This window comes from Ptychodera flava (genome assembly GCF_041260155.1).
Source record: "Ptychodera flava strain L36383 chromosome 23 unlocalized genomic scaffold, AS_Pfla_20210202 Scaffold_23__1_contigs__length_28996876_pilon, whole genome shotgun sequence".
NCBI lineage: Eukaryota > Metazoa > Hemichordata > Enteropneusta > Ptychoderidae > Ptychodera > Ptychodera flava.
Window position 1 is genome coordinate 2,435,870 of NW_027248277.1, and position 27,370 is coordinate 2,463,239.

At 36.9% G+C, this 27,370-nt stretch overlaps 1 protein-coding gene and 2 long non-coding RNA genes across 6 annotated transcripts in view; 1 reads left to right on the plus strand and 2 right to left on the minus strand.

Annotated features, from left to right (window-relative positions):
- The window catches only part of LOC139123485 (uncharacterized), a 71,186-nt gene extending 46,186 nt beyond the window's left edge, over positions 1–25,000 (minus strand). For all 4 annotated transcript variants that reach the window (XR_011549691.1, XR_011549690.1, XR_011549688.1 and 1 more), the window contains exons 1-2: positions 24,871–25,000; positions 23,708–23,800 (exon numbers count right to left, since the gene is read on the minus strand). This is a non-coding gene — a long non-coding RNA (uncharacterized lncRNA). The remainder of the gene's footprint in view (positions 1–23,707; positions 23,801–24,870) is intronic.
- LOC139123460 (cingulin-like protein 1) lies at positions 257–26,955 on the plus strand. Its single transcript, XM_070689607.1, has 9 exons — positions 257–470; positions 2,734–4,419; positions 4,609–5,450; positions 5,683–6,150; positions 6,540–6,619; positions 6,810–6,888; positions 7,577–7,870; positions 23,396–26,118; positions 26,182–26,955. The coding sequence occupies exons 3-8, from the start codon at positions 4,658–4,660 to the stop codon at positions 23,914–23,916; spliced, it is 2,235 nt and encodes a 744-aa protein (XP_070545708.1). The 5' UTR covers positions 257–470; positions 2,734–4,419; positions 4,609–4,657; the 3' UTR covers positions 23,917–26,118; positions 26,182–26,955.
- On the minus strand, positions 6,467–15,841 carry LOC139123486 (uncharacterized). Its single transcript, XR_011549692.1, has 4 exons — positions 15,745–15,841; positions 15,106–15,221; positions 12,293–12,366; positions 6,467–6,645 (listed from the first exon to the last, which is right to left on the minus strand). It is a non-coding gene; the product is annotated as an uncharacterized lncRNA (long non-coding RNA).
- Positions 26,956–27,370: the final 415 nt, after the last annotated feature.

Sequence of the window (27,370 nt, forward strand, 5' to 3'; positions counted from 1 at the left end):
TGCTTGTGCCTACCTACTTTGTAGCATTTTTCTGATATCTACTTAATGTATATCAACAAAGACAAATAATATCAGATTAAACTGTCACATTGCAGCCTGGCTGATATTTATCATCCATCAGGACGCTATAGAAATGTCTCTATCAGCAATGATTTACCAGATGTGTGTCTGTAAACAATCACTATGTCATACACTGGTTGACCTAAACTGAACTTTGAACCCATCACTCTACTGTATAAACAAAGTAGCACAGCCATTTTGTTATAAATCACATGACAGGTAATTGTAACGTAGCTACGTGTGCTGACCAAACACAGAAGTCTTCATGACGCTTTTAGAGTCATATTAGACCAAATTCTGGAATATTTCAATACTTTCTAGTCACATTCTAGTACTGCTTGCTTCCACTAGAGTGATCTGCATCTCCTTTTGTTGTTGACAGAATCCATCAAGAAGCCAAATCAACAAAGGTATGCTATCTTTCCTTACCAGTTGTCAACTTTAATTATATGTTGGTGTTTTCATCAAAATGGCAGCCTGGTCACAAATCTGCCAAGGCTTTGTAGTTGAATTTCAGTGAACATTAACTGATAGATATATCTATATATTCAAAACCTAATAAACCTGTTATGAGAGAAATTAATTATAATTATAATTTCTTCATACTTAATATTCTCTTTGAATAAATTGCTAACAAAAGCAATAATTAGAAAAATATGATTTATTGCAAAATCAGCTCAACAACCTTTTCTTATTCACTACAATAGGTTAACTATAACCTTTGACTTGGTGTTGTTGATGGTTTTGCAGGAAAGGGGAACAGCAATGTTAAATTAATCACCAACTTCTGCTTAAAATAAGGTGTGTCAACAAAATATCATTTATACGTCACTGTGTTACCATAAAAAGCACTGTGAATGTAAAGGAAATGGCTTGCCTACATTTGTGGGCTTACTTTGATTTTTGAAATCCGGCCACTCCTAACATTTCACATATTTCTTGCAAATATAGCAATTGACACAGTCAGGTAATAACAAAGACACAAAATGGGTAAATTTGTCATGTAAAAAGTGTGCAAGGGAGAGTCAACTTACAAAACAGTAGTAGCAGAAGTAATAGCAAATGATTGACAGCATAAAATTACACTAAGTATCCAGTACGAGTCCTGTAAAATTTTCATTTTTGGTGTTGAGATTGAAATGACTGCAGTGGTTATTCTGAGTTAAGTGTGTTGCATGCATCAGAATGAACACTTCTCAAAATCCACAAGTGTGTATTAATTGTTAAATACAAATGCTGACCTCTATTCCTCTGAAATGAAGAACTTAATTATCATTCATTGTGTTGTATTAGTGCACTATTTTCTCTTCAAATCTGTTTTCAAGATAAAAAATTTGAAAATACCAATGTGAAACAGGCGAATAGTCAACTGTCTTTTAAGTTTCAATATTAGCAAAAGACATGACCTCAGGTAACCTTTTGACCTTATGTTTTTTTTCATTTTTTAGGTATTGGCTGCTAGTTTGACCAAATGTTTGCATTCAAAGCTCTTGTGATAACCATGTACAGGTGTCATCAAAATCTGATGAAATGCGATCTCAAAGTTTTTATAAATATTTCTGCTAATTTTGGCCAATTTTTTATTATTCAAAACTATCAGAATAGAAGTCTTTAGATTACATTTTAAGTCCTTAGTGATGACATGGTTTAGATATGTGGAAACTGTGATGAAATGTGCTATGTGTTTAATACCACAAAGGATGCAAGAGGACATTGCGGTAGCGTATCGTCCATCGCAAAGCAGAGGGCGATGCATGGCACCAATGTCCGAGAGCATCCTTTGCAGTATTTTCGTAATAACCTTATTATTATATATCTTACATTCGTGACTGCGGCATCAAATTGTCAGAGCAGTGACCGTTTTAGCGCAATGTCAACAATTTTTCTTCCCTTTATAGCAATTAGTGTGGAATGCTATGTCAGACGCACTTCTGCAAGTTCTGGAAGAGTGTGTGTGTGTGTGTGTGTGCGCGTGTGCACTACACACATAAGTACAGAGTGTGTCTAGCACACGTCCAATGAGTCACTTGAAACCATTCAACAGTGAACGCACAGGTACAGCTGCAGGGGATTGGGCGCCTGGTCCACGTCATTCCGTACGACCTTTTTAGCGCATGCAAAATTCTATTGTTCTCGATGGTAGATGTATAATATGTATCTTATGTTCATTCTTAAATTATTTTTCACAAAAAATGTTTACTTGTGTTTTTCATAACAATTGAAATAGCTTCAGTGCATATTGTAAGCATTAAACAAGACTTAAAGTATAACCTGCATTACTCAAAACCTAATTGGCTCAGTCAAGACATAATATTCATGAAAGCAATTTAATTGTTCATTGTTTAGTGTGTTATGCATCTCCCAGTAAAAGTTGCCAAACTTTATAGCAGGATCAAATTTCCTTTGTTTCTTTGCTGTTCTAGTTACATTGCGGTAAAGACCAGAATACATCAAAAACTCTAAATATTGGATGAAAAATATTCCAAGTATATAAATGCACAGAGAAGCATAGGTATTGTGTATCTTAAATATGAATCAATTAAAGATTGGAAGCAAACTTCATTCCACTAACTTTTGTGAAACATGTGTGACATTCAATGCTAATTTCACAAAAATTATTATATAAAACAAACATAATTCCTTTGAATTGAATTCAAATTTTCATTCCTCCAGAGACAATGGCAAACACACTCTCTGAAGCACTACTTGTATTGACATCATGGAATACAGCATCAGATGACCTGACATCACAACCAACTAGAACACTGGTCAAATATTTCTGTGAAAACACACTGAAGTCCGATAAAGTTTCTACACTCTACTGCACTGTCCTTGATGTTGAAGTCAGTGAAGACCAGAAGAAAGATGCAGAGAGTGTTGGAGTTACTTTGATCCCAGCTACAAGAAGTAAATGGGCTGATCCTGATGATGACCCACCAGTAGTAAACTGGCTGTTCAACCATAACACATACTACCAACAACTGAAGGACTTGCAAAATATAAAACATGTAGTCAGCTTTTCTTCCAAGACAAAGAATGCAGCAGCTGCAATACATGAAAGTATTTTCCCTATGGCTACGCTGCATCTATCTGTTCCAACTCCACCTGGTGTAGTATTTTCCTTTGATGCCTGGAGTAAAGATGCCTGTGGTCTGACTGGATATCACAGAGCTATAATCCAGGATTTTGTGACAAGGAAGGCAAAGGCAGGAGAATATCTCAAAGCATATTCCACCGTAGTTGATGTAGAACTCAGTGCACATCAAACAGAAGATGCTGAGAAGTGTGGTGTTACATTGATAAAAGCAGAAAAACAGAAAGGAGTTGATGAAACACCAAAGATTGATTGGTTGATGTACCACTACAGCCACTTCCCTGATCTACAAAAGTTACTGAATATCAAGTACGTGGTTGGTTATGCTCCAAAGACTGGATGGGCTGCTATAGACATACGAAAGAAACTGTTCCCTGCTGCAAAGCTGGTGTTGATCAACCATGTCTGTCAGGAAAAAAACTGTCTCTTGGTGAAGGATGAATTTTCAGATTTAGAACAGGAGATGTTACAGATGGCAAGTCATGCTGATCTACTGTTTTCCATTGGTCCAATTACATATGACCACTTCAAGCGTGCATACAGAGCTGTGATTAATGGTAGAAAGCTGTCTGATATCCCTCACAAAGAAATTCTTCCAAAACCTAGACAGCAATATTTTGACAATGAAGGGCCAGACATTGATATGAGCATAGGTGCAGGGCACAGCATACTAACATATGGTCAGCTGAACACAGAGGAAGCCTTGAAAAGATGTGACTCAATAGCAGCTTCCATTGGATCTGCAGCAAACAAACATAAAGAGTTTGGTAAAAAGCCACTTGAATGGAAGATACATGGAGTGTCTGAACAGGCATACAAGACAACAAAAACTTCCTTGTTGAAAAACCTTCAGAGTAGCCATGCCAAACCAAAGCCCTACAAATATAATTCAGCAGATACATTATTACAATCTCTCCAACAGTCTGACCTTTGTCTTCCTCCATCATGCTACACTGACTACAGTTTTGAAGGCTTGGAAGCAATGGCAGCTGGTCTACCAACAACAGTCCAGGATGATTCACACATTGCTGCTATGATTGAAAGACATTTTGAAGAACACAAGGATTACTGTGTTGTCGGGAATGAAACAGAACAGCTGACTTAAAAGATAATTGAAAACCTGACAAAAAACAATGTAGCTGTCCAGCATGCAAAACTGCTCAAAGAAGACTTAGCTATGAGTGAAGCTGTGACAGAAAGCCTAGCCAAATTCGCTTCATCATTGACGTATGAAGATGCAGAAACACAAAACTCTGATAAAAATGGTAGGTTTGTAGTTGTACTGATAACAGCACAATGTGACCATAAAATCAAAGTGAATAATGTTGTTGCATTATGAATGAACATTTAACATCACAGAGTCAAACAGTTTCAGCCACTTAATTATGGATTTACCTTCAGTAGCATTTCAATTAGATGACTAGAAACTTAAAATGACAATTTTTCATGTGCAGGTGAAAATGACATGAACAAGAAAAAGGACAAGAAAGGGAATTGGCTCAGATGACTGAATCTGCAATAACATCAACAGAAGATTTCGACACTACAAGAACTAAAGAATTGCAGTCTCATACATCGATCGACAATGACAAAGACATACAAGAGACCACACCAGTACAACCTGGGAATTCAGTCACAGAAGATGCGGGGACAATGCAAACTACAGCCGAAGATGTGAACACTTCAGACACCACAGCATTGCAACCCGAAGTCACTGTCACAGAAGATACAGATACTTCAGAAGTCAAAGCAGTGCTACCTTGGATCTTGAAATCAACAGAAGTTATAAAGACAGTAAATACAACAGCAGAGACTAAAGACTCTAAAGAAACCACAGCTCCGATGCACCCTGTGATGTCAAGCAGAGAAGATATGAAAACTAAACAAAGTACAGCAATGCAATCTGGGATACCATCCACAGAAGGTGTAGATATGACACAATCCTTGAGAGTTAAATATGAAGTGATGGAAACTGAAGAGCAAACTGACAAATCTGATGATATCACACAAGCTCAGGTTACTGAAGATGAAAACAATGACAGAACCTCTCTAAGATTAGCAATATTGGGGCATAGATACAATATAACAATAAGAGACAAAAATAATGATACGAAAAATACACATCCTGAGATGTTAGAGAGGAAAGACAGGATGGGCAGACAAAGAAAATCATCAGGATTTCAAAAGTCTGTACAAAAAGCAAATGAAACAGTGAAATCCAAAATACAGAGTATAGAAGTCCGTAGAAATCCTGGAACACCAGCACAATCACCACAGGCAATAGGAATTGATTTGGGTATGCAATACTTTAAATTTCACCATTTACAAAAGATATATATCAAACTCTGTATCAATCAATAATGTATTCATGTCAAACACAGTAAAGTGCATACAATTCAGAATATTTGAAGTAAACAAACTTGTGTGATTATTGGCTTTAGTCATGTCATTAGCAGATATTAAAAAACTGACAGATATGTGTATTCATCCATGATAGTGCATACATTTCTCCTCATTACATTGTTTAGATTCTAGTGATTTTATGGTGCATATTGGGCTAAATGAGGAATTGTATGTACAGCAGATGAGAGATCTTGATAATCAGCGCCAAACAAGAAGTGTCAGGGAGAAAAAGAAGAAATTGAAAGCTGCGTGGGAAAAGTGCAAGGCACAACATGAAGACACTACAAATGAGGTGATTACTAATGAAGAAAGCCAACAGACAGTAAGCAAAAACAGTAGAAAGCACTGTGGTAATGTCAAAGTAAAGGGCACCAAAAAAAGTTCATTAGCAATCCACCTGGACCTACCCACTCTGTATAACCTGTACAGATTAGAACACACATGTCTATCTGGTAGTTTTCCTGACTCATTTGAACCACTATTGATAACTGATAAGATGAGAGAGGAGGCTGACAAAGTTGGATTACAACTCAAGTTGAAAGCAACATATGACCAAGCCAGATTTGATGAACTGGAACTGTTCTTCATAAACAGTAAGTTTACGGTGTCTAGTGATGTTCATCATATGAGTATTGTAACTACTGGACTTGATCATATACCTGATGTTTTCTGAATGTTTTATCAATTGTCTGATGATGTTTACTTCTGAGCGCTGACCTAGTTTATTTTGAATGCAGACAAAAGGTCTCACCATCTGTGTCATGAATGCATATATCTAAATACCTGTCAGACAAACCATCTTAGGCTGTGGATACACTCACTATGCAAAAGTTAACTGGTATCATTCCTACATTGATTTAAAATTCAGGTTTGTGGTTGAAAATTGGTTAACCTAAAACAATTACCCACCTTGGATATTTGCATTGTAGTAAACTCTGAACAGTAGTTTGCCTGAACAGCTTGTAAATTTTTGATATTTCAGGGGATGGTGGTGGACTTAAACCAGTCAAAGTCTATGATGATGTCTTTGAAGGAAAGGATGCTGAAGAGATACACATTGATGTAAGTTTCTTAGCATTCAATATGACCTTGGCAAGTACAGAAAAAGTTAACACAAAATTAAAAAATATATCACCGCTGCAGAGAATTTGTAATATCACACATTAGCATAGACAGGCAAATTAATGATACCATTAAAACAATGAAACAACAAACACATAAACCCTGTTGTACTATAACATGAACATTTCAGGATGAAGACAATGATCAGAAACCTGACACTTTAGTCACAGAAAGAGTTGATAGTGGTTCTCAGACTGAACAAGGACAGAGTAAGTAACTGAAAATTTAGTTGTTTTATTTCTCGTGGACAGCACCTGATATTCTGATGCGAATTTATAAAATTTACATCCTGATTAGTGTGAATAATTGTCTGCTGAGGAGTGTATGAATCATCACATATCCCACAATGCCATTGTGATCTGTTGCCACACTGCCTCTAACCCTAGATATCCACAGTATTGTTTAAGATAAAATTCTCCTCAGGGACAAAGATATTCAGACTCCATACCCTGATTATTTTCTGATCTATCACATGTGGGGGCTCATTTAAAGTCTTTGAGAAAGAAGAATTTTCACAACTTAAAATCAAAGATTAAATTTTTCCCATAGAGTTATCACAGGGTGGTAGACATTTTGAATTTCAAATATAGGTATATGTTGAGTAATTTGTTTGTTCAGTTCCAAACTTTGCTCAGGGATCCCTGATTTTTATTCTTGATTTGGTAAGAGAATGGTTTAAAGTTTCACTGAGGAAACTTTGAGCAAAAGTTTAAGTATTCCCACTTTCAAGGCACATACAATGAATGCATTCAATGACATCGATCACAGAAAAAACTAATGTAGTAAATATATTAAATAATTACACATTAATTACACATAATTACCGTCAATCAATACATACAGTGCAATGTTTAACATTTATGATGGTATAAATCTGTACATTTTTGTCACTGCCAGCCCTTGAAGATATCCAATCTAAATTTGAGATGGAAAGGGCAACTCTAGAATCTCAACTGAAGGAGGCAAAGGAAGAGAAGGCTACTTTGGAAGAGAGATGTAAGGAACTGACACAGAAGTTAGCGAGCACTGAACAGTCATTGGTCAGTCAACGCATTGGGAACAGTATGGAGAGAGAGAAATTACAGAGTGAACTTGAACAGAATCAGAAGCTGGTCAAGGAACTTCAGAATAAAGTGGATGAATTACAACATAAATTGGAACTATCCGACCTGAAGAAAGCTGGAGACAAAGGTACAGTGTCTTTGACTGTGTGTTTTAGATTACTTAGGATATCTTTGAATGCATTATTTGCTGAAGCAACTGCTTGACTCTATTGGAGCGATGAGTCCCTTCTGATTGGTACATGTTGGCCAACACTTGTTGAAAGTTGGCATTGCAAGACTTTTAAAATGATGAACAGCCACCTATCATTGTTGGAATGAAAAAAAAAAGTTTCAGATGACTTTACATTCAAATAATCAAAGAACATCCTAAATAGTTTTGGAAATCTGAAAATGTTGGCATTGTTGAATATCATTTCAATCTACAATAATTTTAATGATGTACACTCAAATTTGTTTGTTTTTTTTTGGTAACATTAAACATTTGCTGTGAACCAATAATTATTCAACTTGATATTAATTTCACTATTTTGCTAAAAGATGTTATCAACTCAATTAAATCCCAGTGAACACACTTTATAGCAATAAATTATATTGTTTTACTGACGAAACAGTGGATTTCTATCCCTGTGAAAATGTCTCAAACATCAAAATGGTGACATTAAATCCTTGTAAAATGAATGCTTTTCCAGTAATCCTGCTTTATTTGGGTATTTATATATCCCTTTGAACCTTGACCTCCTTGTAACTTATCCTATGTTTAGATTTACAGCCAAGCAGAGGGTAAAAGTGACATAAAAGCAAAATTGATACAGAATTAATTTTTTCATATCAGGCGATTTGTTCTCTGATTTATAGGAATAAGTAATTCCTCAAATATTTTGTCATTAAGTAACCAGTGTAACAAACACTTATCACATGCACAAGCCAAGTTTGTAGTCTTTGAACAGAAAATACAGGGATTTATTCTCTGGCCATTCTACATCACAACTATTCATCACTTTTGGTGCATCAGAACATTTTGCCTTGATCTCTGATGTGCTTGTCAATGTAAACAAACAACATGGCAGCCCGTATTTCTCCCGTGATCAAAATTTGTGTGATGTGAATATTTGTAAAAATCTGTCATATAATTTTTAGAGTCTCACAAAATAATCCACTTCAAAAATTTTGAGTCCTTCAGTTTTATTTTTAGAGTCAATGGGGAGGGGGGGTCGTATCTGTATTGACACCCCCCCACCCCCATGAAAGTACCACAGATGACCTCACCGCCACTTGAACTTTCGATATACAGAGTACTGCAACAAGGGGGGAGCTCATCTACACCGCACACTGAGCCTCAAAAATTTGTGTGTTGAAATCAATATTTTCATAGACTGCGACAATGATAATCCGAACTATGCAAGCGTAAGAGTACATGTATAACACTATCAGGAATTACATGAATAATTTTCAGAATAACAAACTTGAAGCTGGTGCTGGTCGCATTACCGTGCATTCCGTAAGCACTACAACCAGGGTACGGTCGGCCGAGATTCAGTCGATTTTCGTTCTCTATCTTTGAAATCTGGTATGACTTTGCAGAAGGTGCATGTTGTGTGAGGCCATCAGGCATTTGCTCCGTACACAGATGTAAGGGCCGTGTTCCTCGCTCACACGACTGACGACTAGAAACGATTGACAACTCGACCACGGCGTAATTCTATTACTCAAAAAGTAGTTCAAAAGTTTAAACATAGAATTGTTGAGGAAAACTCCTTTTCCTTACGAAAAAACAATAAATCCTTGGCTTGTGCATGGGATAAGTATATTATTCCCTTAGAATATTTTTCTTCGTTCAGCTCGGAAAATACTTGTGACGTAATAACAGTATCACCATTCATATTCGAGTAATGGATATATGGTCATTACATCACTCATATTTTCTTTCGTTGAAAGCAGAAAAAAACTAGAAAGCATTGGCAAGCAAAAGCGAAGTTCCAGAGACCAGAGCAGCGGAAGAAACAAGAGAATGTGTGACAAAGATAGGTGCAGAATGAAAGAGTGCTTTGCATTTTAATATTCAAGCACGTACCTATTAGGGCTGCTAGCAGTAAACACCATAATAGTACAACTAAAAGCAAGGCAGTCCACAGATTACAAATGCCTACATGTACGGTAAAAACGCAACAGATACATACGGGGGCGACAAGGCACGGAAATGTATATCAGACGACATACTCGCGAGCCAGAGCAATAATTTTCGCTCCGCTGACCTACGCAAAAATCAATCGCTTTGACGAGTAACGCTGAGTTGTTGCCGTAAAGAGGCGCGTGGTTTACGACGATGATCAGACGAGAGGAAACATCGGACCTAGGCCGTTGAAATTGAAAACCGAGGCCACATGCATTTTCATTTGCACAGACTAAAACAATTTTCAGTGCAATGTCGCTGTTTTCACAAGATACTGACCGCTTGATCTTGGAAAGTTGAGCTGCTTTTGCGAGCAGCCAACGCATGCCGGTGTGGTGACAGACAGTTCACTATGAATGCCTAGCTCTGCATGGCAGGGCTGTGTGTTACCGGCGTTAAACGGCCTCGCAGACTGATATAGGAAAAACCGCTGGTGGCTCCTCAGAAATACGGCGGGCAGTTTCTCCGCCAAAACAGTCGATTTTGAATCCAAATTTTGCATTGATCTTCGTTTTGGAGCACAACCACCTCGCCTAGGTACACAATGTGCCCAGCCGCGCTTGTAAACTTAAGGAAAGCCTACTTTTGTCTCTCTATGCGAGCGAAGCGATCGTATCCCGCCACCATTGTTATTTCATGAGCATTTGGGCGAAACAGTATAGCGCCACATACGGCGAGTATTTAGAGAAAAATAAAATCAAAAAGCAACAAAAAACAAAGCGAAAGAAAGCTAGAATTATTAATAGCTGAACGCAATATGATAGTCGAGCAATGCAGAATAAAAAATAAATAAATAAACACACAAGAAATGCCCGTAAAACCCGTCCGAGCTGAGCGATGACGTCATAAGCGTGTCGCAATGCATTCTGGGTAATTAAGGTAAAATTTGTGTATAGCATGTTCTATGATAGTAATACCGGAAATAGAGAAAGAAAGAAAGAAAGAAAGAAAGAAAGAAAGAAAGTGAGCAAAAACTAACAGTTCCAGAGCTGGTCTCGGGAATTAATTCAATTGTATCTAATTCAACAGTATGTGCACGGATACAAATACAGATATCTAGAGTGATGCTCAGAGCAGTTCTAGATATCTAGAATTGCACCCTGCAACCAGTTCAAGATATCTAGAATTGCACCCTGCAACCAGTTCCAGATATCTAGAACTGCACCCTGTAACCAGTTCTAGATATCTAGAATTGCACCCTGTAAACAGTGGATATCTAGAATTGCACCCTGCAACCAGTTCTAGATATCTAGAATTGCACCCTGCAACCAGTTCAAGATATCTAGAATTGCACCCTGCAACCAGTTCTAGATACCTAAAATTGCAACCTGCAACCAGTTCCAGATATCTAGAATTGCACCCTGCAACCAGTTCTAGATATCTAGAATTGCACCCTGCAACCAGTTCCAGATATCTAGAATTGCACCCTGTAACCAGTGGATATCTAGAATTGCTCCATGTAACCAGTTATAGATATCTAGAATTGCACCCTGCAACCAGTTCCAGATATCTAGAATTGCACCCTACAACCAGTTCCAGATATCTAGAATTGCACCCTGCAACCAGTTCCAGATATCTAGAATTGCACCCTGTAACCAGTGGATATCTAGAATTGCACCCTGTAACCAGTGGATATCTAGATTTGCACCCTGTAACCAGTTCCAGATATCTAGAATTGTACCCTGCAACCAGTTCAAGATATCTAGAATTGCACCCTGCAACCAGTTCCAAATATCTAGATTTGCACCCTGTAACCTGTGGATATCTAGAATTGCACACTGCAACCAGTTCCAGACATCTAGAATTGCACCCTGTAACCAGTGGATATCTAGAATTGCACCCTGCAACCAGTTCTAGATATCTAGAATTGCACCCTGCAACCAGTTCTAGATATCTAGAATTGCACCCTGCAACCAGTTCTAGATATCTAGAATTGCACCCTGCAACCCGAGTTCCAGATATCTACAATTGCAGCCTGCAACCAGTTCCAGATATCTAGAATTGCACCCTGCAACCAGTTCTAGATATCTAGAATTGCACCCTGTAACAAGTGCATATCTACGGTAGAATTGCACCCTGCAACCAGTTCTAGATATCTAGAATTGCACCCTGCAACCAGTTCCAGACATCTAGAATTGCACCCTGCAACCAGTTCCAGATATCTAGAATTGCACCCTGCAACCAGTTCCAGATATCTAGAATTGTACCCTGAGCTTGTTGATCACTTTTCAAAACGCAATCTTTGACCAAACCCAGATAATGGATACTCAATTTGCTGATGTACATTGCTTTTGAGGTTGTACCTTACATTATCTTCTTATAAGACCTACAAGGCACTCTCTAATACCACGGTGGTGCATTATGGGAAAATCTACTTACTTTGACATGATCTGGTACCAAGGAAATCCTCCTTTGAAGTCCTCGACTCTTTCACCATTGTATCAACCCTGTCCCTGAAACAGAAATATAACTCATAAAATCTGAAGCTTTTCAATAGATAAAAACATTATATGATTTTACATCCATTTAAGGTCATGTGTTAAAAGAATTTCAGTCCATGACAAAATATGACACAATTTAAATCAAACCCACAAAATACCTACATATTCCACAAAGGCAAAGACATACACTATAGCATAGGCATGACTTGACTCAGATTGTTGACTACAGTTCACATTAAGGTCATTGATGTCATGCCATGCCTGTATTCATGATAGGAACAGCAAATTATGAAGAAAGTACTGTTTGTTTTTGATAGAGCATATGGTAGGAGAAAAATTCTGACAGGGTAAAAATGTAAAAGTCAGATTGTAGAGTAGTACTGATTTGACCTATTTCATTGAAATTGATGCATTCTTATGGACAGACCTGAGATCAGAGTGAACATTGCAGCTTTAGTGAAAAGTATCTAAATGAATCATTTGTTGTAGGTATGTTATATCTTTCAGATAGCTGATTGTATTTATCAGTTGTTTATATTTGTGAGACATCAATGGTCACCAGCAGTTGAACAGTTGTCAGAGACAGTTGTGATTTGATTTTATGAAAACTTCTGCATCTGACTGAACTTGTAAAATGTATTGAGTGTATAAAATAATGTGCATAGATGCTCCTTGAAACCTGACAAAATTTTCCAGATCTCATAAGGCCAACCATTGCTAGTAGGATGGCTGCTGATAAACATCTTGCACCTTGTATAAGATTCTTCAGATGCTCATTTCATTTCACAATCTAAAGGAGTCACTGTTTTTATTTTATTTTCAACCAACTTTAAGTTAACAGTCATCCATCAAGGTTTAACTTACTGTACATAATAACAGCTTCAAATGTTACCAAAACCTACAAAAGTAGAGTCCAAATTCAAAAACCTTGCTTTGTGATTTTTTATGGATATTTACTGATGCACAAATCATAAAATGCACAGTTTTTAAATTTACCAAGCCCAACAATAATTACCTTGTACCTGTAGAGTTTTGTACACTTCACAGACTTCAGATACAAACAGAACTCTTTAAAGCATTTCTTTTTCATGCCACAAATTATCACCTAATAATGGTGACAATGTATAAACTTGAGTTGGCAATGAAAGCACTGAAACCTATGCGCTCACATAATCCCTATGGCAGACATACCACATAAAGTATGCAATGTATTGTCATATACATACTACAAACATATTATTGCCACAAATTTGCCAATATCGGTGATGATTGGCACAGAGTTGATTAAAAATGTATTAGCAAATTTCTGTGGCATATTTTTACATGGCATACATAATAATACATAATTACAGAAAATTATCTCGGTACCAGAGGCTATATATTCCTTGAGGTTAGGTCATCTCAGGGTCCAGGTATGTGGTCACACTGGCCAAATACAAAACACTGCCTGATAATACCTATAGTACAATGACAGTTCCCCAATCACACTTAGTTTGTGTCTATTCAATGAACTGACAAACACTTTGCCACAGGCATATGCCAATGAATTTGGGTCATTTCTAGTGGTGCCTTCTGTTAATGCAAAATTCATAGATTTGTTGCATTAGAAAAGGACATTGTTTATCAACTTTAAATATAGTAGTTAATTAGTTATTTTTGAAGTTTAATCAGCAACACAGATCAGTGAAGTAGAAAACTGACAATTCAGTTAGTGTGTCAATATATTACTGATTGCAAATGTCGCATCCTTGGTCCATTTCAGATTTGTAGTAAGTCCATGCTGGGACCATTAAAAACTCCTAGATTTGCATCTCAGCACGGACTAGGTCCACTTTGCTCAAATTGAAATTTAGTTCTGGCTATTTCATTGTAGTAACCTACCGGTACACTGCACCTTCAGTTGTTGTGTTGGTTTGGAGTTGTTGGCAGAGACCCACACATGAATGAATCTTGGTTGCAGAATGCTAATAAACTTAAAATCCTACAACCAGTTCCAGATGTCTGGAAATGCCGCCTCCAACTATTTCAAGATATCTAAAATTGCATCCAACAACCATGCGTTCACGGGGGGTTAGAGACTTGTTCCACATAATGGACTCCCTGTTTGCTGTCAAAGATTCATTTTGTACCTCCCATTATCTTCTTCTAAGACATACAAATCACTCCCTTAGATGTATACTGCAATAAACCTCCAACTGGATGATGTATCGGGCCTATCTCCATGCAAATGTTATGACCTATATAAGTAAGATGACCCAGGCCTATCCTCAATACTCAGTACATTTACACATCATGGCAGAAGGTGATCCCGGCCCATCCACAAATACATCTAAACATGCTATGAAGATGATCCAGGCCTATTCTCAATACAAATGCATGTACAAACTATGGAAGGTGACCCAGGCATATCCAGAACATGTACAGACTACGGTATTTGTATTGATCATAGGCCTAGTGGTCTTCCATAATGCAGTATTCTAGATAGGCCTGAGTCATCTTCCATACTGTGTGCATGTATGTGTTTGTAGATTGGCCTGGGTCATCTTCCATTGCATGTATGCGTAGTTGTGGATAGGCCAGGGTCACCTTCTGCTATGATATGTACATATGCTGAATTATATAGGCCTATATCATCATATTTGCAAAGGTCATAACAGTTGCATGAAGATAGGCCTGGGACATCATTCAGTTGAAGGTCTATGGTGCTGTCTGTAAGATAATGGCTGTTGCATGATGGGAAAATCTACTTACTTTAAAAACAATGTGTTTTGATTCAATCACCAAAGCTTTGACACAATGAGGTACTCAGGAAATCATCCGTTTAAGTCCTGGAAACTTTCACCATTGTATCAGCCATGTGTCACAATCTACAAAACAACAGAAACATTATCAGTCCGGATCATTTCCAAAATTGGTGATGCTATACTATGATATTTTTTCGTATCATTAGCCAATCAGCGGCTGGCACACAATCAGTAAAAATTGACAGAAAAAGCTCCAGAATGTATTTCCTGGCAACTTCCACATGCGTCCATGGTTACGTAGGCCATAGTGTGCTGAACTCCATCTTGCTATAAACTCCTCCGCTGCACTATTCACATAACTTTCTTGTGTATTATCATAGATCCGTATCAAAAATATTGTCAGTTGTGAAAGAGGGGTTTTGCCGAAACACTTGGCCTTGCACATTCATGGAAATATGGATGTAATTTGTGAACAAAACAATTAATCGCGGAGTTAATCTGTCATAATCTCGAACAGCGGCCACTCTGTCAACACATATTTTCAAAATCGTGTCTCATTTTTAGTCCGGCTTGGACAACCAAATCCCATATATTGCTTTGATGCCCGGACTCTTGCCTGAAGTCCAGTGAAATATAAATCACGTACCTACACAGGTCGTTCAGAAAACCCCACTTGCATCGGAGATGGCAGCTATGAAAAATTCTCCATGTGAGAGATGAAGGAAATCAGGAAAGGGGTAACTGAAATGAATTGTAAATATCTTGGTTGCTGCTTTGCTTGATGGTCTTATTGTTTGACAAAGTGTTCTTGGCGAACATAGGATCATGTTCATCATGAAAGAAGTGCAAAGTTTTGGATTTTACGGCCTACAAGAAAGCTGAAAGTAACTGATAGTGATTAATACAATGCTTGCAAACCTGCAGTGACTGCAATCTTATTGATGATGTAATCCGGTTGGTGATTGGCTGATCATTGAAATAATATCACGGCATAGCGTCACCAATTTTGGAAATGACCCAGACTGATTATTAAACTCTAATCAAATTCCTTGTACAATTTCTCACAAAAGTACTATGACTATACAATACAGAAAAAATCTATGAAATAATTCATATCTATTTGAGATACTGATATCAGGAGTTTTTCTACTTCTGTGTTTAGTACATCAAAAACTATGACATGTACAATTGTACTGACACAGAAGCTACAAATACTGCCTTGTCTCAAAAGGCAAACATATAAACTATGATATTGACATGAATTGACTTAGATTGCTGACTACAGTCCACCTTAAAATCATTGATGTCATGTCATACCTGCATTCATGCCAGGAACAGTTATGTCTAGTACATTTTGATGTACTCAACTCTGAACTTTTAACATCACAGAACAACACGGGATTATCATCATTGGAAGGCATGCAGACTAAGGTCACTGTGGCATTCTGTATCAACAAAGTCTGACAGGAAAAATGTAAAGAAACATTATAGTGTCATTGTACCTGATACTCCATTTTATCAGAATTGATGGACTTATGGATAGATCTGTGAGCAGAGTGCACATTGCAGCTTTCATTGAAGGTGTTAAAGTGTCTTCTGTTTTGTAGATTTGTTACACCATTCAGAGCTGATTGTATGCATCAGTTGTTTACATTTGTCAGAACACCATGGTTACCAGTAGACCACTGACACTGACAAAGGATGTTTTAAACTGGACACTATCATTTTGTCAAGGTGTAACAAACTTACAAGAAAGAAGTCACTTTGAGTCCTTCTACTACAGCTGTAATGAACACACTGATTGGAGGAAAGGATATATATTTAAGCATTATTACATTTATCAATTCTGATCACATGCATGGAAACACAGCCTAATTGATACTACCATGTGTTGAATTTCATACATACTGTATCTGCCTTGTTAATCAAGTAATCCTGTCTTTGTTATGAACAGTAATCAGCTGTAGGCAGAATTTTGTACAAACCCATTTTATTGGAATTGATGCATTCTGGGACAGATCTGAGGTCAGAGTGCACATTTCATAAAATAAATGGACTATTTCATGGTTTATCAAAATTTCATGACATATCACTTAATTTTTCAGCAATAGCATGTGATTCAGTTTCCCTTTCACTACAGGTTTGAAAATAAAACAGAGTAGCTTTCTTGAGAGAGGGAGACATTTTACTGTGAGGTGACTTCACAGCAATTTTAAAGTTAACGATAGGAATGCTGGAATTATGGAGCATTTACCACCATGATAAAAAAAACAAATTGATGATGAGGGTCTGTGAATTTAACAGAGATAGGTCCAGAGTTGAATCTTAGGGCATTGCCATGTTTGTATCATGTGTTCTGTTACACTTCAAAACACAAGCTGTAACAATTTACTCTGCTATAAACCTGTGTTGAACTTGAAGCATACCACACTCAATGACTGTCCATCTTCCCATTGGAATCTGTGTTGAATATAAACACTTATTAGGGGAGAACCATTTGATTTTTGGGGGGGTATGGAGGAAATGGGTATGGGAGCAAATTTTTTTTTCCTGTCACAGTGACAGCAATTTTTTTTTCTACTGTCAGAGCTGCATCAATTTTTTTTTCAAATGGAGTAGCAATGCAAATTTTTTTTTTCTTTGTCATCAAGTTTGTGATGCGTTGTCATTATTTACGGCCTGAAACTCAGAAATTTCGAGTGACAACCACCCCCCCCCCGTCAACCATGATGAATTTGAGTAACTCCCCTCTCTAACTCTGAAATTTTGACTGATCCCCCCACTTAGAAAAGTTAAATACAAATACATGTATTTGTAAAATTTACAAAATACAGCAACAGTAAAGACCTTTGAAATCCTGATGTACTCTGGTAGACTATCGTCAGTTATTTCATGATGGTTCAAAAAAGGTGACCCATCAAAATGAAATTGCAAGTCACAATAAAATAAAGATATAAAAGCTCACGCAGTATCTAACCATATAGTATATTGTTTAATTTGGATGGGTATTATGACAGGGTTTTCACTGGGATATCTGACCGGGCAGAATTTGAAAGTACGGGGGGGGGGGGGGGACACGGGAGAGGCTTAGGGGAAAGTGTCACAGGGGCTTTCCCCTATCTTGCATGGAAATTTTTCAGATATTGATGTGTGCAATGATGCAGTCTGATGCAATCTGAGAGGTGTTTTTTAATTTTTTTACTATGTGAGACTGTTAGAACACCCCAAGGGGAGAGCACGAGAGGGGGTTTCCCCCTCTCGTATTGGAAATTTTGGGAAATTGATGTGTTTAATGGTGCAATCTGAGAGGAGTTTCAGGTTGTTTTGCACTCAGTAAAACTCTTTGAAAATGACATTGAACACTGCAATATTTTTTCACATTTTATGCATGATCAGTGTTTGTGTCAATATTCAACAACCAAACAATGGCAATACAATTTGTGAAAAATAGTTGTTTGCCAGAGACAGAAGATAAATAAATATACAGGAATGGAAAATCTGGGACCTTCTTGTGTCATTTCTCCAGCTGCCAGCTTCTAATGAAAAGCATGAATATGGTATGTTTAACTGTAAAAATGGTCATTGAACTGAGGTAAATGAAAACATGTTTCTGTGATAATAAAGGATGAATTCACAACAGTTCAGTTGATGTGAAATTGATGTGCGCCACGGTGCAGTGTAGTGCAATCCGATAGGTATTTTAAATTTGTCTTTTACCAGTAAAACTGTTAGAAGAGCCAAGGGGGGAGAGCAAGAGAGGGGGTGCCCCCCTGACTCGCATTGAAAATTTTGAGAAATGGATGTGTGCAATGGTGCAATCTGAGATGTGTTTCAATTTATTTCGCCAAAAAAATTGAGTAACCCCGCCCCCCTTCTTCCTCTCCACATTTTGAGTAACGCCCCCCTGAAGTTTTCAATTTTTTTAGTGACCCCTCCCTTGTATTTCATTATATTTGTTGTTCCTCAATTTTTCATTGTCAACTTGTACATCTTCCTAATATATTTATATTGAGAGAATAATATATTGATTTTAACACTAGTTTATTGACTCCTGTCTTGTGTTTTAAAATTTTCACAATTTACAGAAGTCAAAAAGTCCCCTTTAGATAGTGCCTATGCCATTGAGATATTGCAACAGAAATCCTGAAATATGATTTCTTGGGTCAGAAAAGGGAAGGAAAACATTGAGTGTACTGAGGTGTAAAGTAGACCTATGTAGTGCATGCTCATATCATAAGTGCTGGGAAAAAAAACATAAGAATTGCTTGTGGTAAAAACATTTGCGCCGCCTATGGCGGCGCGCCGGCAAAGAATACATGAGAATAGGGTTTCCAAATTTTGCTAATTTCTGGTGCATTGTGACAATTTTTTTTTCACTTCTGTCTGTTATGACAATTTTTTTTTTCTCAGGCCATGACAGGATCAATTTTTTTTTCTTCTATCTCACCTGGCGACAATTTTTTTTTTCTCAAAATCCTCCATACCCCCCCCAGAAATCAAATGGTGTTCCCCTTACTAGGACAAGTGACCAAACTAGGAAAGTGTTTGTCAAACTCTCACCTCTGAACTTTGACCTCATTGCACACACTGCAGTGATCACTCTTTGACATCTTGTAATCTTTCACCATTTCATCCAATTATCGCTGGTAGAATAAAAGAAAACAACATGTTAAAATTTAGAAATCTATACTGCCAAATCTAGGAATAGTTTAACATTTCCATATGATGTGAATCTATATTAATCTGCAAAATACTTACATAGAAACAAATGCCATGATTTCTAATATCTTTACAAAGTGGATTAATACACGTAGGCAGAGAGTGGCAACCATTTTATTTTGTTTTGAAAATGTAACTCAGCGACACTCTAAAACTGATGACATTTATTGTGCATATCACAATGTTTATCATAAAATAAGGCTCAGATGATATTTTACAGTAAAATCCACCAGGATGGAGAGATATTGGCATGGGTATATGATAATAGTGTTTATGTCAAATAACTTAAAAAATGGTTCACATCTAATATTGAAAATCACCAATATACATTCAGAAGAAACAGTTACTGACCACTAGACTGTCTTCACAATATATTTAAAAGATCTCTAAAACTCTCACGCCAAACTTTGGTAACATTACTACTGTCTACTAGTAACAGGGTTAGCGGTAGGATTTTCAAGTTAGTAGCCACACTTACTCAGTGTGGCTAATTTGATCCTAATTTTATTAGCCACACGCAACTTTCATTAGCCACACATACTAAATGCTGGTAGAAACATGCTTCAGTCTTCAAGTTTTTGATGTGATACATTCATAAATGCATACACATATACATATATATACATATATATACATAAAAATATATATATATATATATATATATATATATATATATATATATATATATATGTGAGATACATGAGACTATACAATCTTGTTTCACTGCAAAGGCTACACAGACAGTAGACATGATGTTTAAGTAAACTAAACATTTGTAAAAACATTCAGAGACACACAAGACCTTATAAACATTTTTCAAGAACAGTCAAATCATCATTATGTGATTTGGGAAAATTGTTTGAACTCAGACCAAAATAAAAATGAAAAAGAGTAAAATATTGATGAACATGTTACATCATCATCTATATATACTCTTTTGTTGTTGATTTTGCAAAACCTGTATTGCACTTTATGATCAAGATCCCCAATGGGGATATGATTTCAATAAAGGCTTACTTCACTTTACTTTACCTGCCTACCCTAGTTAAACCCCGATACAGAAAGGTGATGAGCCTATAATAGATCAGTTAGTAAAATCACTTTTCCGATCTTTTCCAACTAGAACAACAATGAGACATTGAAGTTCCCGCGACAGCATCGTTAGGAAAATGGCACGTTTTGCCAGGACCTTCATGAATCTGTGTCCCTCCGTACCCCCGTTACCTAAATAGAATAGTCTCACTCCGCACATCCGCCATTGTTATTTCTCACTCATGGCCACGACGCGATGCGACGTTGGTTTTCCTTCTCTAAATATGCAATTTCATGTGTTTGACGCTATTATCCTTTCATCAGTGAAGAGTTTTACCGGTGACTATTACAGCTTTCACTGCTATGTCGTTGTTTCATAAGATGTAGACCGTTTGATATTGCAATGTCGACTTGCTTTTATGTGCAGTCAATGCACATATGCCATGCCAGTTAGTTTACGGTTCACACTATGCTGTTGATCGACAGCATACACGACGTCTTTGTTTCACGTTTAAATTTACTTTTTTCAAGTTACGATTAATGTGGAAATTTCAAATGCCGCTGATCCAGGGATTGTGTAATCAGTTTGATTTGATACTGCGATATGTAATACTGTGTCAATAAAGCTCGGAATCGTCGCTGAGTTTTGCTGCTTTTGGCTATGGTTGTCTATCTTCTCAACGTGATCGGAATGCCAGTTCATGGAGATCGAGATCGCGAGAATGTATTGTAACTGTTTTCTGTATTTTGTCTTCCTTTACAATTTCAAGAGAGTGCTTTAAATAAAAAGTTTTTTATGTTGTCTTTAGCATATCAGTGGAAAAACATTAAGATTTGGACTGTTTTAATAGTTTTATTAATTTCGACTATAGAAATCAGCTGTCGCCACGCTTTTGAGATTATGGCGATTGCCGATGGGTTTTTGTTCGCCACAACCAAGTTTTAGTCGCATTTTGCGACTGTGGCGACCTCTACCGCGAACCCTGAGTAAAGCTGTATTATGTACAGTTCTGGTGAAAATGACAAGAAAATTCCAAGAAAATCGACTTCAAACTCACAAATGTCTTGTGAAACATCAAAAGTTATGAAAAGAAAATGATAATTATTTGGTTATAATCATCAAACTGTTGCTATGGATACAATCAGACATTCAATGATTGTATTAATTCATTGAGTTATCATTTTGAATTTTACAAAAGTACAGCTTTTAACAAAAAAATTCATTTTGAACTAGAGAAAGGTTACAAGGAAATGAGAAATTTTAAACAAATAGAATAAACGCTGTCGCTATGGTTACCAGTAGCACACAAGAGTCTTAATGTATTGGCATATGATTAAAAAGTTTACTTCAGTCTTTCAAGTATTGTAAAAGAATTTTTATGATATTATGACCTCTGAAGAAGTTATAAAGAAAAGCAAATTTTGAATATTTATGTTGCCATGGTTACTTGTTGGCATCATTGTACTAATTTTTCTATGTATAGAACAAAATCTTGGTCAAAATGACCAGAAAATTCCAACAGACAAAGTCACTCAAACTTAGTAGTATCTATTTTCATTCACACTGGACACCTCCAGTAAAACACTAGAGAATTTCCACTGTATGTCTATAAATTCAAACATTGTCGACAAAATAAGAATTTTTGAGCAATGATAATAAAACATTGCCATGGATACCAGCCATACATTCTCTGAGTCTTTCCATTTATTGAGAATCATTGAAAAGTGAACTACAGTGTGTAAATATTTCCTGGAGAATTTTTATTTAAATTGCACAACATACATGTATTACTGGGAAAAGATAATTTTGAGGAAATGGAATAAAATCTGTTGCCATGGTGATTAATAACGCTCAAATATACGGTAGAAATGCATTGCTAGAAAATAAGCAAGTGTGTATAAGCCTTTAAACTTTTGTGAAAAAATTTTCATGGTAATTCAACAACAGATAATTATGAAGAAAAGCAAATTATTAACATTTACGTTGCCATGGTTACTTGTTATGCATAACTTTACTAATGCATTGATGCATAATAAACAAGCTTACGTCAGTCTGTAAACTTTTGCGAAAAAATTTTTGATCTACTGCATGAAATACAAAAGTTACAGAAAAAAATATGTTTTTAGCCATTGTCATAAAAAATGTTGCCATGGTTACAGTAATTAGTGAATGAATTCATTTTTGGTTCACGATAGTTACATCTTTGAAAATAATGAAATGTACTCAATGCAAAGAATTTTGAATTTAGCATGACAAGTTAAAATTCATGACAAAATACACTTGTACAAAATACACAATGTACTTATTTTGCCTATTTCTGCTGAAAATGTTGCTATGGTAAATTTGCAAAATGGCCAATAATTGTGAGAATTTGCAAAAATAATATTATACTGTACCTAAAGGAATTATGTGAGTTTTCAAAAAATTCTGGGGCAGTGAAAACTTTATGTGAACTAAACTAGGTTTCATTTTACAGCAGAACAAAAAGTAAGCTGTGCAACAATGCACAGAACAATTTTCACTGATTTGACCTTTGACCTTTCAGGTGACTGGTCAATGACATTGGTCAATGGTCAACATCAAGACCAAGGACAAAAGTTCAAGAGGCCAAGAGGTTTAGCCTTCCACCGTGATAAACTTGTGGTGTGTGACACTGGTAACAATATTGTACAGATATTGAACAAAGATTATACCTGTGACAAAGTCATAGGAAGCTTTGATGGTCAGTTTGCAAAGCCATTCCGGCCACTGAGTGTAGCCATCTCACGTTTCAACCACTATTTCATACTTGATGATGAAAATAAACAAATTGTTGTTTGTGATGAAAATGGTAAAATTATCCAAATAATTACTCTACCTGAAAACACTGAAGAAGTCTATGACATAGCTCTGATGGATGACTTTGTTTTGGTCACTTTGCGTTTGACCTCTCCGGACACCAGTGTGAGACCTGAGGACAGAGGTGATAGACTGGTCAAGTACACTCAAAGTGGAGAATATCTAGCAGAAGTCAAGGTCAAATTAGAGGCCAAGGACAATTCAAGTGGCCGGTTTCTGTGGTTGTAAACAGCAACAATGTCATCATGGTTTATGACAATGGCAATGACTGCATCAAGTGTTTTGACAGCGACCTGAATTTTTTACATCAATTCGGACAAAGTCAGCTATCAGAGAGGGCATTGTGGGATACGATGGATACATTGCTGTGGATGAAGATGATAATGTTTATGTTTGTGACTTCTACTTTGATAGAATCCTAAAATATCGATGTGATGGAAAGTGGATCTGTAATCTGTTGGAAGGTAATGTGAGTGTACCCTGGTACATTGCAGTCATGGGTGATAAAATTGGTGTTGTAGAGTTTGACAGTGACCAAATCAAAGTATTTTCCAAGTAGATAAAATACACCAACATGAAGTGTATGTCTACATGACATCAAAATGTCAGAATTTGGAGGAATTTTTTGAAAGGAATAATTTTGTGAGCGTTGAAGTTTGAACGCATTGCATTGACTTGACTGCATTGTTGACAAGGATGTCATGGCAACAAGTTGATTGCAAGGTTATTTTTACAAATTTAGAAATATGGTTGTTGACAAAAATTGTGATTTTTGTCAGTCGATTCATCTCAGGGATGTTAGAAATCCAAAACGGAGATATTTGTGGATTTATCATCAACAATTTTGACCAATTTTGTCATGGAGGTATTTGACTGCAGTTGTACACGGCATACCCCAATGACAACATTGATCAAAAATGTTTGTTGATATTTAAATATTGGCATTATTTTTCATTTTTAAATTGAAATTTTGGATCGGACAATCTTAGAGATGTAGTCGCTCACTTTTTTTATATGCCGATGAAACATTCTTGCACATTTTGTGAAATTTTCGCCGAAATTTTGGTCAACTTGTACAAGGGGATGTCTTCAGGCAACAGAACAGATACACCTTCCATCACATCGCCATAAATATCGGGCGGAATATCAATTGTGTGTGCAAAATAAGATGAGATAAAATACCTGCATATCTGATGATGTTAATTTTGTTGAAATCTGTCGATATTTCCATCCGATGGAGGAAGATTACTCCGATTTATGGTTTATAAACAACGACTTCAACCTTAGCAATCACCGCCATTCTAAGTTAAAGAGCTACGTTGAGGGCGTTGTATCCAGGTCGATCTCACTATGTCGAGAGAGGGGTGGAGCAAGGGCATTTCTAGGTTGTACAGACTTTTATACGGTTGTTTTGAAATATTCACAGTGCTTTCTTTCTACATCAATGTGTTGTTTGTCTGTTTGTATTGTAAATAATGTCTACACAGTTTAATCGTGATCTTTACGAAGAGCTTTAACTAGTACTACCCTTTCTGAGAAGAGTAGTTGTTACCGTATGAAATTACTTTTGTATCCCTGAGACATTGTATCAAATTTACAGGAGTAACCAAGGACGCTTTCATCCCAGACGTGTGTAAGATGTAAACAAACATGAATCATTGAATGTGACAACAGCGTAGATCTAGCTGCAATAATTGTAGCCCTGCAATTGGAGCTAGGCCGTGCGGCTTTGACTTCTGTCCATAGCGCGAGCAGCACGGGTACCAGTCAACTCGCACTTTTTCCAACCCGCCCAGAACCAACTCGACCGATACCAACTCGCCCGATACTATTTTGCAATTTTATGAGTACCTGGTACGTATAAAACGTTTTATTTGTAACAACAATTATTTTTAACATTGAAAACCACAGGTGCGGCTTGAAATATGTGCCAACACCGGAAAACTTTTTATTTGCGAATTTCACGTTTTGCAAATCTCTTGAAAGAATAAATTTCGTTCGGCTTCTTTACGTATAGGGATAGTTACTGCGTACTGGCTCACTTCTTTAGGGACGGCAGGACCGTCTTTCACAAGTTACTGGCATGGCTAGCTGCAATAATTGTAGCCTTGGTGGGTGGGGATTGGGCTTCTGTGGTGCGGCTCGCGCCTTGCCTTGGTTGGGGCAAGGCGCGACCCGCACGACAGAAGCCCAATCCCCACCAACAACCAAGGCTACAATTATTGCAGCTACTGGCCTGGCATGACATGAAAATAGCTGGCCTTGGGCCATTGGGTTAGCTTACATGGAATCTACAACACCCTATCTCAAAACAACGAGCGAGTTGGCATCGGGCGAGTTTGTATCGGGCGAGGTGGTATCGGGCGAGTTGGAAAAAGTGCGAGTTGACTGTGCCGCACGGCCTAGCTCCACCAGGGCTGGCTCTGCATGGTAGGGCTCACCACATTAGCGATTAGCTGTAGCGGAATACAACAGCATCGTACGCAGGGCTAGGTAGGGCTGTGTGTTACCGACTTTATACGGCAGAGCTACACCAGGGCTACAATTATTGCAGCCAGCGTAGATCATGATTTTATGGCATTGTCGTTTATTTCTCGTGACGTTCATGAGAACAAATCTTTGTTTTAGATTTCAACCCAACTTTTACCTACATGTACAGGAATAGGTGAGCGTCACCTCGTGATTTTGATATCTACAACAGCCATGTGATGATATTGTACTTTTATCTATACTGACTGTAGTATCAAGTTTTGATACGAAAGTTAAATATTTTGTTTGGAGAAACATCACTGCTGTTTCAGTAAATAAAGAATTTCACAGATATATATTTATATAATGAATTGTGTTTCTTCAGATTTTTTTCAGACATTTTGTCGGTAAGTTACAAAAACATTTCAAGTTTGTTTTCAATGCGCTGTACCGTTTTAAAATTATATCATAGAATGACTGTGTTGTAGATTCATTTATCAGCCAGAACAATTTGAACTTAAATTTTGTACATTTCAATTGTATTTGAACACTGGAAAGAAGTACATATTTTATAAACTTTGCAGTGTAGTTTGAATGTATTCAACCAATTCTACAGATATGTAGTAGTAGCGGCAATATTTCTTTTGTGTTTGATTGGAAATATTTTATAATCCTACAAGATAATGTATGTAACTCAACAGTGGTTTATTTTCAGTAAGTTCAGATGTCAGTTTGTACACGTGTATGTACCCCTGTCGATTTTAAATAGTCTGAAATAAAAAATGTTTTCATTGTTAATTTTCAAACTTCAGAATGTTTTATTGAAATGGCGAAACATTCTTACTCTTGTAATTTTAACGCTGTATGTTCCTCATGGTCATGGACTGGGGTCATCTCAGGTCACATCCATCTTCCGCTCACAGTGCAATTTGAAATCCTGTCACATTCTTGCAGAAAACATGACTTAAGTTGGTAAAACACATCGGATGATGAATGGCTGATAGCCTGGGATCACGCAGTATAATGCACGGAGTTCTTTTCTTTTCAAAGATGAAAGCTGAGTTAAAATCAGCGACACCGATCAGTGCAGTCAATGTTTTGATGTGAACGGGCCTCCTGTAGTGTAACTGTGGCTACAGGTGGATGTGATATTATTTGAATGGTGATAAAATTTGAATGGTAAGATTTTATCAAAACTTTATTAAACAGAGTA